At 38.8% G+C, this 15,555-nt stretch overlaps 1 protein-coding gene across 1 annotated transcript; it reads left to right on the forward strand.

The window, feature by feature from the left end:
• Window positions 1-6,810: 6,810 nt before the first annotated feature.
• LOC308369514 (T-cell surface glycoprotein CD8 beta-2 chain-like) lies at window positions 6,811-10,506 on the forward strand (the record flags this gene model as incomplete). The annotated part of the gene is given in 6 exon segments (XM_080843981.1): window positions 6,811-6,860; window positions 6,862-7,259; window positions 7,823-7,861; window positions 9,430-9,567; window positions 9,973-10,025; window positions 10,384-10,506. Coding segments are annotated over 6 exon segments (801 nt in total).
• Between the last annotated feature and the right edge of the window lie 5,049 nt (window positions 10,507-15,555).

The raw sequence follows: 15,555 nt of genomic DNA on the forward strand, positions 1-15,555 counted from the left end.
GTAGCTCCCAAGATGGCTGCACTGACATCCTGTTCAAGTCTGCGACCCATGGCTTGCTGCCACTAACAGCAGCTCCTACTTTATTCTGCTCAGCACATGAGTTGGTTTGGAAAGCATAAAAGCGTCTGGCCATGGGTCGTCGCCCCTGAGAGAAAACTTATGAGCTTATGAACTTGATAGATATGAGATGAGATAATTATGATGGTGTCAGACAACCACATTATAATTATATAACCAGCGACATTACTGCTATTCAAACTTTGTGATTGGCTGTTGTGAAAACTCTGACCACACAGTTGTATTCGTGATGTGACACTATGTCAGATTTCTGTCAGCGACATTTTGTCAGTGTTATTGTAAGTTAGATAGTTCTCGAGGAAGGGTGGGTTTTCTAAGCTCATTGGATTCATTGCATTGGTCCATGCAATCCAAAAACTCACCCATAATTAGGAGAGCTTTCCTATCTGGTGCTCTATCTGGTTAATTCTAGCTCGGGTTAGTGTGGACAGGGCCTTATACTAATGGACAAATGGAACGTTAGGAATGTCCTGTGAAAGCTTTTAGACTAGTGGACAAATGGAATATTAGGAATGTGCTAATCAGATGCATTCATTTTATTTTAGCTTAGCATATTTGTTCTGAAAGTTTGCTCTTAAACTGAGAACAGGCCCTTGGTCTGTAATATGTATTTATTGTAGATTTTTATATTTCTAAACTGTTGGATGAACTTGACTTCTTCAATTGTGTTCAAAATCATAATAGAAATAATTAAAGATTTATTTAAAATTTGTTTTCACCTCACCTCACTGAATGTCAATTCAGTAACTCCCTTTCACATTCCCATTATGACTAAGTATTTACCTGGTAAATATATGGTAAATTATAGTATGTTATTGGGTAATTACCACCGGTAATAGGTAGGCGAGTTAAGAGAAACTACTAACTGGATTATTAATTCTGTTAGTTTGGCTTAATGTGTGATCTTTGAAGGCCTTAACTATACTTAGATTATATGTCTGTGACTTCCTTTGTACAAAATGTACAACACCGTGTGGCAGTTGAAGTTTTGTTTTTATGTGTTTGAGTGCGTGCGTGTGTGCGTGTGTGTGCATGCGTGTGCGCATGTGTGTGTGCGTGTGTGTGTGCGTGTGTGTGTGTTAAACCACAGATAGACATGTACGATGTGTTCTTTTTGATGTTTTCCACTCTGAGGTGTCTTTGTTGCTGACCTGATGAAGCCCTTATCAACCACCTGGGGGAGCAGACATGTGCTCTCACTTATGGCCCTTTCTTAATATACATTGTCCTTACTTGATTGTAAAAATCATTTTTGAATGCATGCTTTCAAATTAATAATAATAATCATCGTTTTTAACAATAAATACAATATGTTACTACATATTTTCTGCTTTGTACCCATTTTGCAATTTCATAAACATTTTTTGACAGACATTATACACAGCCACATTTTTAGTGTGTGTGTGTGTGTGTGTGTGTGTGTGTGTTTTTTAAGGTATTGTTGTTCAAATAAGAGCATGTTTGTAGTAGCCTATGTTGTATTTTCTGTGCACACACAGCACAAAATTGACAACACAATTTGTTTCTGTTTTTGCCAAATGCACTTGCAAATGATCATTTCCAGCAGACCCTTATGTACCACTGTAATGATAAAGAGACTCAATACTGATCTATGCACACCAACCTGTACATAAAGCACCTCAGGCCTGGAGTAGCTTAGAATCAGGGGCAGAGCTAGGACTTTAGCCCAGCTACGTTTCTAAAGGGGGTGGGGGCGTTGAAAGAAAGAGACTTGTTGACGATGTCCGCAGGGTTGAATGGCGATATTTATTTACCCAGTAATGGATTTTGCCACCTAAAAAGATTTGGGGCTTTTCAGAAAACATTTGTGTCACAAGTGTGTGTGTCTGTGTGTGTGAGGTATATCACTGTGTGTTACATGCATACCAGTTACCTGTGGCCCACTAGCTCAGAGCCCTGTAGCTGTTTGATGATCTCTTGTGCTCTCTCTCCCTCTCACTCTTTCTCTCTCTCTTTGAAGCCAGCCCCTGTCCTCCTGCTCTGCATTCTGCTCTCATGTTTGTTTCTCAGAGTGCTGGTTGCTGTGCATCACTCCCACGCCTTCAGCGCTACGGCTTGACCACAGAGGATTCTCAGCCCCAGCACCATTATTACCCAGAATCAGCCTCACCTCACTCCCCCCTCCCCAACACTGCTGTTTGTACTTTCAATATGATGCATCAGCCCACTGGCCTCAGACCTGCACGCACAGCGAAGGCCAAAAGAGCACGGCTGAGGAAAAATACAACTGTGACAAACAACAAATGAAACGACTGCAGAAAGACTGGCCTCTTAAGTGCACACCTTAAAACCACACAGGGTCTAGAAGTTTCCAGCCACCAATTTTCTCACTATCAACAAATGTTATTTATATCATGGTGTCACAGCAGACTGGTTGCAAACACCAGTCGAAACTTCACACATCTCTGAACCCCTCTGATTCCAGAGACACGCCAGGACCATGCAATGTTCACCTTACTTATACTATTTTTTAATATATATATATATTTAATTGTGTATTGTGTGTTAATCTGATTTAGTTTAGTGGTTGGGATAGGTCAACGACATCACGTTAACACTTTACTATTGTGTTTACAAAGCTTTAGCAAAGCATACCCGAGCATCAGATTTTTTTACTAAGGCAAATGTTTTATCACATCTTTACTCTTTATAGGAAGTTTGTGATTTTCTTTACCCAGTACCATATTTATATTTAAATAATGAGCCTGTGGTTTTGCATACCAGGCTGCAAGCCATTAGTCTTGACAAGCAGAACAGGCAGCCTTCTGCCTTGGCCTAGATTACTGTATGTGATAGGGAAATATGAAACTCTGATTTTAAGTATGTATGTATGTGTTAATCATATGCTTTGTTAGCTAAAACATGCCTTTTCTGTTTCCGTATATCTTTGATTTTTAAATGGTGACGTTTCTAACTCTGTGGATGTGTGGAAGTGTACCTTCTGTGTGTGTGTAAGCAAGGGCTGACAAGAAGAACTAGTAGTTCGTCTTTTCTGCCTTGCTGTTGCATTAGGTTGCAACAAGCATAGTAAGATGACCTCGGACGTCAGAGACCAACCGTGGTGATCCCTGCTGATGAGTGTTTGAAGTGAAGTGTTTTGGCCTTAGAGAACGCTAACATCTTTCTATAAAACAACCTTGTGTGACACTCTTTGAGAGTGGGCCGGTGCCTCTCTCTGGCCTGCCAGGACGTGGGTGAGCCCGACAAACTTGTTAATGTTGTTGAATAAATATACGTATATGCAACTACGGAGTCCTAAGGTAACTGGAGAGAATTTACACCTTAGAGTATGCACCTTTATGCTGTCTCCTTCTCGTGACTTTCTTCAGCATGCAATTCATTGTGCTGCGAGTACAGGCTCATTTATCCAATCTACCATTCAGTTTGAAAGCCTCATATTTAACAGCACTATATGACTATCAGTGCTGCATGTGTGATCTGGTTAAAATGAATTGAAGCATTTGTATGGGTCAGGAGGCAATAGAGACTGTGCATTTTACTATGTTAATGAGAAAGCTTATGTAAAAAAAAAAATACCGGAATGTATTATCAATAAATTACAAATGACCTCAGACTGTGTCCATTGCTACTGCAGATAATCCAAGTCAAATGTTTTTGTCATTGGTACTTCATCTCTATGTATTCAGAAAAGCATGCATGTGCATGTGTGTGTGTGTGTGTGTGGTGTGTGTGTGTGTGTGTGAGAGAGAGTATGATTCTATTAGCTGAGCTCTTGATTACTAGCGCCATCTTGTGAAAGATAATTTAAATTGTGGACAGTACAGGTTTGAGTCTGTGGTTAAAGTTAGGAAGCATCACACATATCATCAGACCTTTGTGATTTCAAACATGGCCATAGGCCATTAAAAGTATAACTGAGTAACTGCCACAGATTTTTTTAATTAAAAATATTTAATAAATATTTGAGGAATCAGCGCTGGGTTTTTAATGATTTTTCCTGACTTCTAGCGCCATCTTGTGGGACCAACACTGGTAATATTGGTCTGTGATCACACAGCTTTGGTTCGGTTATGGTGGTAGTCAAGAGAAACATATCACCTGTACAAAATGACACCATTGATGCGGAGACACTGTCTGTTGCTCTACTGCTGCCACCATTGCTGATGGTTCTGCGTTTGTAAACTTCGGATAGTCAACTGACAGAAAATCTTTCTCATAAAAACAACAATTACTCTTACTCATCATCTGCTGCTCCATATACATTATGCCATGTTCATTACATCAATGCTTTCCTTTGTCTTGCTCTCTTATTATTACTGTACTGTTTGATTGCCAGTAGATGCTCATCACTCACCCCCCCCCCCCCCCCCCCCCCCCCCAACTCTCTCCCATTGCATATCACTGTGTGACTTTTCCATTTCAGACTCAATGCTGCCCCCCGTGCCTTTGACTGCTGTCTCAGAACATTTTGTCATTGCCAGAAGAGGGCAGCATGACCCTGTATTTAAGCACAAGGCCTTTCACAATAAGTGGCAAGCTGTAAATTACAAGACCCTGCTATAAAGACAATGCATAGGACCAACAGTGTGAAATGGCACATTTGACATTATGGACTGGAGAGGATATGTCTGATGAACATTGTATTTGTCACATTGTAAAGAAATTGACTCACATGATGAAACCAGAATCCTATTTGTCTGCACTGTAGCTGACCACTAAAACAGACTCAGTCAATGAAGTCAAATACAAGAAATGGGAATGATTTAATTAATGGTCATCGATGTTTTTTGATTAAACATATTGGATATGATTACTCCTTAAGGCCTTGTTTCGAATGTTTACCAGGAGGACTAGTAGAATGTGTGCTTATACACCAATAACACCAGTGTTCAGTACTGCAGGTTCATACATGCTACCTAATACTACCTCACACTTTAGTAGTTTTACAGGATTACTGTCCACATCTGTCAAGGACCTTACTCCTTCACCTAATCCTCTAAAGACCAGTGGCCTGGAACTGATTATTTCACATGCCCTATAGCATGCACTATTCCAAACATCCACAGCAGTATTTGTGGATTGAAAGTTTGCTTATCAGTAACATTTAGATTAAAGTAGGATTGATAGAAATACAGTATTAAATGCCCATAGCAATAATACAATAGTCATACTTGCACATTGAGAAGAATTTATCCTGCAGTTGAAACAGTGATCCTGAACTTGACCTCCTGACCTCTGCAGCACCTCTGTCATTTTTCCAGTCCTAACCCCAAAATACTGCTTTGGTTGATCACCTCCGAACATTGTGATGATGTGTCCCCTCAACGCAAGCATGCTCAGAGTGAGTTTTACATTTGTAGGGTTCAACTCAAACGAAACCCTGGACAGGTACATGGTGAATTAGCCTCTTATCCTGACTGCAGAATCCTTTAAACCCCTCTAGGTTTGTGAATATGGGCCATGAAGTGTTGGCCTGGGCATTCAGTGCTGACCTACCAAGACCCCACTGCAGAGCTCATGTATGGGCAGCCATATGTGGACACTACAGGATGTGAAGAGAACACAGAGACCCAGAGTGTGCAGTCAGCTTATCTGAACATGGAGCACGTGGCTTTCTGCTTGCTACAGGCATACTAATAAGGACTTTAACAACAGTGTGACATGAATGTCAGTTAATCTTTTGGAGAGTCCATTATTCTGTTTGACAAAATACATTAATAGACGATATGTTATACTATATGATGAAAGGCCTTCAAAGAAAAGTTAAAAGACAACCTGAAACTGATGTTGTGATGTGGTGGGTGGATAAACATTTCCACTGTGGTTCTCGTATCAAAATACTGTGACGGAGTGCCAACACTTCAGATGAGTATGTGCTCTGACTGCCATACCTCTGAGCTCATTAAGCATGGCACTTTGGTGTTGCGGTCAGAGTGCAGGTTTGGTACCCTGTAGATCTGGGTTCAAGGGTGGGTGGGGTGACTCTTCCTTGGCTACAAATGGGGTTCACTCAAATAAATGGTTTCAACTTTGTAGAAGTTCGTGCAATTAGGTGTGTGCAGGTTTTAAGGACCTTGAGACTGACTGCTGATTGCTGTCCTCTGTTTAGTTAGAGGCTTAGCAGGTTTTTTTCTGGATTTTTGGAATTTGGGTTTTTCTTTATTTTCATTAATAACTCTTTGTATTGAATTTTGAATCAGGGTTCCTAATCTGCATTTGGTGTTGGACATATGGTTTGTTTGATCTTTTTGAAGAGTTAATAAACCCATATGACTTTTGAACCCTCACTCTGACTCTGAGCTTTTGGCCACACCCACATATAGACGGTGACCCAACAATCGGTCCATCACAAACACAGACAAAAAAATGTGACACTCTCGCCTCTTTACCTGATATCATAAATAGCTTCACCCAGCATGTCTGTCACTGTGGACACATCTCTTAGGTCCTGTAAATGCTCAGTGTGATGGTAATGCTGATCAACAAAGGTAAGTGGTAGACATACAATGTTTTTTTGTCTTTTCAATATTTACAACTCTATAGAAACCCAAGTAGTTATATAAGAAGCTGCACTGTGAGAAGCAAAGAGTTGAAGGAGAGCCGTTTAATTAAATTACTAATCACTGATTTTTTTTTTCAATTCATAGAATGGTCTGTAAATACATTGACCTTGATATGATGATCTTGATATATGCTGTCCTGTTGCAGATCACTTCTGTGTTTACAAGTAAGACCAAATTGTATATTAACATGAATGACAATAATTATATTAATTTGTTTCTAAAGTTACTTAAGCTTCTTTTTTCTAAACTTACTTATTTTCAACCCCCCCTCCCCTCTCTCTGTTTTCTTTTTGGGTGGAGAAGGTTACCAACCAGACACCATATTAACAGCAAAGATAGGAGCTAATGTAACTCTGAAATGTGACGCAGATCTAACAATTAACTTCAGCTCCATCTCCTGGTTTCACCTAAAACCACCAAAATATCTTCAATATGTTGTAGGAACTTTTAGCCATTCAACAGTGTTTGCAGCATATGGTAGCTTTAGCAAACATCGTTTCAAAGCCATCAGAAGCGAAGGAATAGATTATTTGCAGATTTTAAACACAGAAGATTCAGATTCAGGAATATATTACTGTGGTATTACCTCATCACTTCTGGTTAGGTTTGGCAACGGGACGTCTTTGGATTTTGATGGTATGTTTTCCCCCCCTTAATATACTGTATATGTTAGTGCAAAAAAATTGCCTTTTACAGTGCAATCCTCATGTTTATTATTGTTGACGTAATTTATAACGAGGTGTTACGCTATAGTTCTTCGAAATACAAAGTTTGTTTGGTTACATTTGATTACTCTTGCTAAACCCGAATCCTTTAGTTTTCGCAGTTTCTCATTCTTTGCTTGCTATGCTAGATTCTCAGATTGCTAGTTCTCCAGACAACTATTTAACCACGTAATTTCTCTTGTTTACACTAAATTGCAAAATTACAGAATACGTTTATGTATTACCTTGCCTGATTACACACTCACTGTAATATCCTTTATCAATGGTCAGCTTTTCAATAAACTGTCATTTGGTATGTTTTTTCAATGTTTATAGAGCATTGATATAGACTTTGTTCACCAGATCTACTTGGTAGTTTCCCCATTAATTATAGAGAATTAATTGACACCTACCAGCCAACAGTATTGCTCGTCTCAGGTGTATAAATACAAGTCATATTTATTAACTATGTGTGTTTGCGTCTTCATTTCCAAGATGCTGAGTCGAGCTCCAAGAACACACAAAAGCCTAAAGGTAAAAAGAAAATGCTGACACTCTAACAGTTTAAACATGTAGGTTATATCATTAATCAATGTCCTGCAATAATACTGTATATTTGTATTCATGACTATAGTATAGATGAGTCAAAAGAGAAGGCATTTAGTGCATTCCTACTTATATATTACAACAAAACAGGCTACTCCCTTTTGGAATGTAACACCGTTTGGAAGAAAAATATTTTAGACTTCGTTTTGAACATTACTTTAAAGTAGGAGTTGCACAGAGTGAGAAATCGTGCTGTTTCTTAATACTGTTAACTAACCCTAGATTATTGACTACACTTCCCTTACCGCTTTTTTGGAGTTGGTGTGTGACACAGGTTTAGTAAGGAGAGTAGTGTTTTGGATTGCGCTGGAGAAGTAAAGCGTTTCAGTTCCGAACTTATCTTTCCCCGTGGAATTATGCCTTTAACCACGTAGCCTAGTAACCCCTCCCGTGGGTCTGAAGTTAACACTAAGAAAATATTAAGTTAACACTAAGTGGATATCCAGACTTGCACTGGTGCGACCTCAGTTTTCAGTTAGAGCGTGTGGTTAACAAGAGGATGTGCTTTGATGAAACAAACTGTCGTTGTGATAAAAATAGACGTGCAGTAATTGTGAGTTGTGGACGGATTTGCCAAGGATGGCTTAAATATCGAGTTTGTCATATAATAGACTAGGCTAGCTACACTAACGTGGCTAAAAAGATTAATGTTGTTAAAAAATAGATAAGTCTACAGGCAAATAAAATGGGGTTCTCGCTACGTCATCACTGGTTGCGTGCGCAGTCTCGCGGCAGAAAGAAGCAAGATAACGTTGAAGTGGATGAGAAAGTTGTGGGGGAAGGCAACATGACAGGGAGTTGTTGTGTGGTGAACTGCTCTAACAGAGTTGGTAAGATCTTCAGTATACCTAGGAGGAAGCATCCGTTTGCCAGGAAAAATAAAATATCAAATATAGAAAAAGGCTCAACAATGTACAAGGTATATGTTGAGGGTGTGTGCAAGCATTCATGGCAACAGAATAGGGAACGGTAGGCTAAATAAGTAATAAACAATACATTTAAACTGGGCTTTCTGTATTCATTTGTATTAGGGTAGATGGCTTTCTGCCGCGGATTTGCGCGCGCAGCCTTCAATGTTTGTATACAAGAAACCCATGTATAGGCCTATGATTAATTTCAGTCTTTAATCAGTTGGGCTTTCTAATAATGACCAGGTTTTCCGAATGTACAAAAATACTATATGTAAACACAATTAGAACACTTTGTAGACTGATTTTTATTTTTTGGACTACTGTTTTATTTTGGTAACTATCATTAACATATTGGGGGTAAAATGATAAACCTACTTGTGCAACCCCTAAATATACTGAACCTGACAGCATAGATGAGATCATGTAAACAGGTAAATAGTAAAAACTGTTTAGGAAAATGTTTTTTTTTTATGCATGTATGTCCTACAACGGCAGTGTACTGTATATTTGCATACAACTATTAGAGCTTGGGTAGGCTACATTCTTATTTTGCATGATATGAGATGTTCTGTTATGAGACAATAGTTTGTACTTTGGTCTTTCTAGAAAACTGGTTGATCTCTGTGGTTGTTGGTTTGGGAGTGGCATTAGGTGTGTGTGTTGCTGTGATGACCCTTCTTATTGCTTCACATTTAAAGAGATCTGTGTGTGATCACTCCAAAGGTAAACACTGCATCTTATCTACTGCCTTTTATACAGACTTTAAATGTAGCTCTGGTTTTTTGTATTCATGTATGTATTGTTTGTGAGTTGTATGTGCTTATGTGCTGAGGTGTGTTTTTTTTTTCTTTTTTACTGTTCCCACGCTGTACTCCTCTAGGAGCTTAGTCTGGGTGTTGTCTTTTCTTTCCTCGCCTCCCCAATGTTATGCTGTAATTCTTCCCTATCTTTAGCCAGTTTCACTCTGGCAGGGGGACTGCCAATGAAAACTAGCCTTTTGGCTACAATTGGGTGCATTTACATGTTAATGTTTATTAATGCACACTGTCCTTCTTCATCAAATAAACAAATCAAGACTGAAAGCCATTTTCATAATTTTACATATTGATGTTTATTGTTGTTTAACAGAGCCAACTCCTAATCAACTGCACTGTAACAACCCCGTGCTAGAGGCACCTCAGGTAACACAAGTGCTGCAATGTTTACGGCTGGGCTTCTAATAACCCTCTCATATATGCTATCATTTCATAGGGATGCCAATCTGATTGTAAAGTTTAAGGCACATTGTTACAGTTTGGCATGTTTCAAACATGTCTTTGAATTACTTAACAACAGCGATCAACAAAAACAACAGCAAGAAAGTTCCAGCCTGTACCTTTTGACAGATTTGTCTTGCACATTTACACAAAATGCATTTTCAGCTTTAAACTGTATATCTCTATCTCCAAAATAATATGTAATTAAATAATACATTTTATTAAAGTTATTAGGATTCAGGAGTTAGCTGGAAATATAACTGAACTTATTCTGAATTGACAGGGAAGTGATACTGAGATGACCTACTCTTCTCTGCATCTTTCCACAAAGAGAAAGAAGAGGAAAAAAAAGAAAAAGGACTTTCAACCAGAGGTTATTTACTCTGATGTCAAACATCTAAAATGAATAGGCTGAATATTCAGTCTTTGAGTTCATTAGTGTGTTATTCATTTAATGTTACAGTAAAACATACCAGAAACATATGGTTTTAATTACAACTCTGTTGTCCAGATTTATCAAACACATATTTGATGATATGTGAGGATGAAAGAAATAATGGTTTTGTTTGCCCCAAATGTTTTATGCTTTATATATTATGTTCTGCGTGCATTTTATTATTGTTATTCATGCTGATGCTTTTTTCCTTTATGAAGGTATATGACATTCAATAGTTAATGAACAATACAAATATGGCAGGCTTTTTTTTCATGCTTTGTTAAATGATGTATTTATTTAAAAAATCTACTGTTAATTAGAACATTACATATGAATTCTGAAAAAAAATCAAAACATTTATTTGAATGAGGATATTAATTGCAATGCTTACATGACAAGCTCTACTCAAATAGTGAAAGCATCTGCTGTTGGAAAAGATTCCCTAGTAGTCCTGAATATACATTGAGCATCTGAGGCTGGCCTTATCCATTTGGTAAATGGCTTTTGAGCTGCTGGAAAACCATAAGATTGACCCCTTAAAAGCAAACATTTAAGTTTAAACTAAACTTTTGAAAATGGTGGAGGCATATAGTGATGATGTAATATGTGATATATGTGATAAAATGGTCCTCTTCCATTTGACTGTGGTGAGGTAGTCCTGGGTGTTATTTAAAAGAACACACTGACTATATATGAAGAGAACGAGGATATAATCAGGTAGCACTTTTGTGTGCCTCTGTCCATGGTGCTGAAACAGTTTCCCTTGGGAAGCAGCTACACTTGATTGTTCCACCCGTACTTCTTCTAAAGTCACACATGTACTGTACACAGTATTGGAAAATTCTAAAGTCAAACCATGATGATCACATTTTAATGTTTATTTCTGTTACTGTTTCAGGCAAAACAGGGTATGACTGCTAAAGAATACCACTTAAATAGATTAAAATCATGTCACATATGTTAAATGTCAAGACACCAACAGTACGACTTTGTAATAACATTGCTCCTTCTGTCACTTGTTCCTTGAAATCACATATGTCATACGTATGTCACATATGTTAAATGTCAAGACACTAACAGTATGACTTTGTAATAAAATTGCTCCAATTAGACTTATTAGAGTCTTTACATCTACCACACATAGACCATGGCTGTTGGTCCATCTACCACACATAGACTATGACTGTTAGTCTTTACACCTACCACACATAGACTATGGCTGTTAGTCCATCTACCACACATAGACTATGGCGGTTAGTCTTTACATCAACATCTCTGAACTTACTACTGTGGCATAGCCACAAGCAGCCAGATACTGTTTGGGAATGGAACAGCACTCACCATTGGTAGTGCACAATTAATTTTGTGGGGGAGGTTAGGAGATGTCTAGTTGTAAATTTGCATCCAGATCATTTTGATGATTTGAATTTTACAGCACAATCTTTATAAAATGAAAGAGGCAGATCAGACGGTCTAGTGGTAGAATCCGACAGAAAACAATATTACATTTAAATTGACATAGAGTAGAAACCGGCCGGCTTCAGGCAAACCTACAGAATGCAGTAATATGCCTATGGACCCAGGTATGACAGCGGCACGGAGGCGATTCTTCATATGAAGAATCGCTTCGCCTAGATGTTTTTTTGGTCTCCAGACCCCACTTTGAGAGTTGGTTGACCTATTCTTAGGTTTGTTTTTGGTTATTTAAAACATGTTAATGTATACATACAGTACATACTGTATATGCTGTGCATCATCTATTGAGAGAATATTATATTAAAAAAATGTGTATAAATAAACCCATTTGAACTATTTGCCTAAACATAATCAATAAGAGAATCAATAAGGTATCAAATCGATAAGCAGGAATCAGATTGGAATCGTAATCGTTTAAATCTTATCAATTCTTATCTCTAGGCTACACCACATCCACAGCACCAGCCTGCTGTAGAGACCCCTCAAGAGACTGGCCAACCACCAGATCAGGGAGGGTTCTCAAGAAACAGCAACATGATTGGTAAAAAAAAAAAAAAAAAAAAAAAAAAGGAGAACAATGTACTCTTTTGAAAGAATTGTCTTATTTTTGTAGGTGTTATTATTGTTGGTACCAGTCTTACATGGGAGTACTAGCCTATGTAGGTACCTTACCCTGTGAGCAGGCGCTGGGTAAATGTGGGTGCAATTGTGTGTGCATTTTGATACCGTCTTTGTGAGGGCCACCTAGACACATTGGTACTATCCTGACAGCAGTGCCAACATTTTGGTAATCTCACCCGATTGGACAGGCATCAACCAATCACCACAAAGTCAGATCCTTTAAATTGAATACCTAGGGGGCGCAGCTCAAAGTATAGGGTCCTTCACAGTGGTCAAAATAAAGATAATCCCAAATCAGTCTATTCAAAATATATTAGACTATCAATTTGGAACTCTGATTAATAATTCAATGTATAACTTCAATCAAAGTTACATTATTAATAGCAAGGTTGAAGGTCATTGGAGTTCTGAAAAGAAGAGGTTGGCAGAATTCATTCTTGTGTAACATTAAATAGACCAGCGTATATAATCAAAGTATTTATTTACACAATGATAAGAAATAACACACAATATGTAATCTAGCTAAATGTATGAATGAATTGAAAGAGTGTGTGTATGTGTAAGAGAGAGGGAGTGTGTGTGTGAGCTTGTGGGCTCGGGGTTGCTCTGTTAGGAGCGCGCTAGAAAGAATGTGTATCTGTTCCTTTGCTCAATCACCGCAGTTCCGCGTGCATGTGTGTGCACGTTTGCAAACATCATGTGATGTGTACAAGAACGAGCTTATGTGCATCACGAAGTTCAAGGATTCCCTTTGCGTGTGTGGCTATGTGAAGGCTGTTGTATATGTAATGTTGTGTGATTAAGATGCCATGTTAGATCAGGGAAATGGTAAGTGATGCATGCAAGTCCCTTTGTGTCTGAGAAGCAATCCAAACAACAACCCTTAGATGGTGTGGCGAAGCCAACTACCAAATAACCATAAAAATATACGTCAACAGCTATTTTTGGTGAACAAAACAGATCAAGTACATAAACAATGGCAAATGTAAACAGTCCTATGCTTAGCCAGGTTGTGAGTAACTACGATAGCTAAATGGCCAGTTCTGTCGGAGTTACCAGTCCTTCGGAAAGGGGTTGTTGGGAATCCAACGCTGCTCAGTCCCCCCAGGATTTCGCGGGCCTTTTTTGTGATAGTTGCGGCGTAAAATGACTGATTTCGCGGGGGTGTTTTTAGGTGTTTGTAGCGATAAATTGTGGGAAAAGTTCCTTATTTCCCTCTTTGTAATTATAATTGAGTTATTTGTTGAATTTTTTTTTATTACTAAACAAACATTCTCTAAAGAGCCAAACCGTTGAGCAATGGTCCTCTAAATAACCTTACCAACATGCCAAACAAAAGATTACCAGTACTACAAAAATGTAGCATAATAGGCTGTTCTGCCCTCTTCTGCTTATTCAGGTCAGAAAATGTATATTGTTTGTATTGTTGTTATGGAAACAAACACAGGACTTTTACTTTGATATCATTCAAATGTTCGTCTCGTGGGAATGGCAACAGCTGTTAGTCTGTTATCTAGAAACATAGCTAGTTATGCTGCGTTATGCTAAACACGTAGGGGGAACAGTACATAGGATTTACTTCCACAACGAAGTGCACCTGTTTGAATCACAAAAGGACCACAAGTAAGACTGAATAAAATGTTATGAATATCTCAGCCTACACATAAAACTGCGTTTATATCATGCCTGGTGTAGCCATTCTCATTGTTTACAACGGATTAGAACTCTGCTAGTGTCTGCACATGTCTGCAGGGCAGGAGAAAGTTGTGGGAGACGACAATGATTTGTCAAATTTGCGCGAAAATTGCGGTGATGTGTTAAAATTGCTATGTCGCGCTGAATTTGCGGGTAATTGTTGAATTTGCGTGAATTGGCGCGATCGCGACATCGCGAAATCCTGGAGGGTCTGGCTGATAAGGCTGAGAAAAGAGATGAAAGAGATGTCTGTAGATGGAGGAAATCTTAACTGTGATGTTGAGGTCGGAGGATTTGATCGCTCGTTCAGTTGCTGGTCTCCGCGATTTCTGTTGTCGTGCTTTGTTCCCGTTGCAGGGTTAGCTAGCTTGCGTTAAACTTACTTTGTCTACGTTAGCGGTCCATGTTTGTCTAACAAGAGATCTTAGGCAATTGTGATAGCGTTGTTTCTTATCTTTGTTGCAAGAGAACAAAGAGAGTAGGTCTAAACCCTTGGAGGTGGAATATCGAGATAGGTGCTCCGGGCAATGCTGGAGGTGAGAGAGATGTTTGCCTGGCAAAGCCAGCAGAGAGAGAGAGGAAAAAAAAGATGCAACTGGTGGTTCAGTTCAGGGGGCATGGTTAAGGTTTCATCGGGTTACAGTTTTACAGTAGGGCTGTTAGTTTCCCCCCAGACACACCTGAGGGGTATTCCAGGAAGCGTGGGTAACCTAGCCTGGCATAAACTCTAAACCTGCTGAGTGAACCTGTTGCGCTCTTCTCCGAGTTATGGGGTTCAGAACACCGTTTGCTCAATCCGCCCCGTTATGCCTAAGCAACAAGTGGGGAAAGACATCGACCATTCACAATATTACTACAATAGTGCTCCACAGAGGCAGCAAAAATAAAACAGACATGAAATCATCAGGTTTTAAAACAAAACAGATGAAAACAATTAACAGAGTTTTCCACCAATACAAAGTAAAAAAAAAATGTTTAGGAAATAAAAGGCAATTCTCAGGAAATCAAAACTCTTGCAAAACCAGGAGAGGCTTTCTTATGAAAGTGTGTTTTAAGAAGGGACTCTAAGGGTCCTTACCGCAAATGCTTCGGCGCGTGAGGGACTAAGCATTCAGAGATGTAGCTAGGAGAGAGGCCATGAAGAGCCTTCCAAGTAATCAATATAATGTTAAAAACTATTCTAAAGATATCTAAAGAATTTTAACCGTTGGTTTAAGGTGAAAAAAA

Source organism: Sprattus sprattus (assembly GCF_963457725.1).
Source record: "Sprattus sprattus genome assembly, chromosome: 8".
Lineage (NCBI taxonomy): Eukaryota > Metazoa > Chordata > Actinopteri > Clupeiformes > Clupeidae > Sprattus > Sprattus sprattus.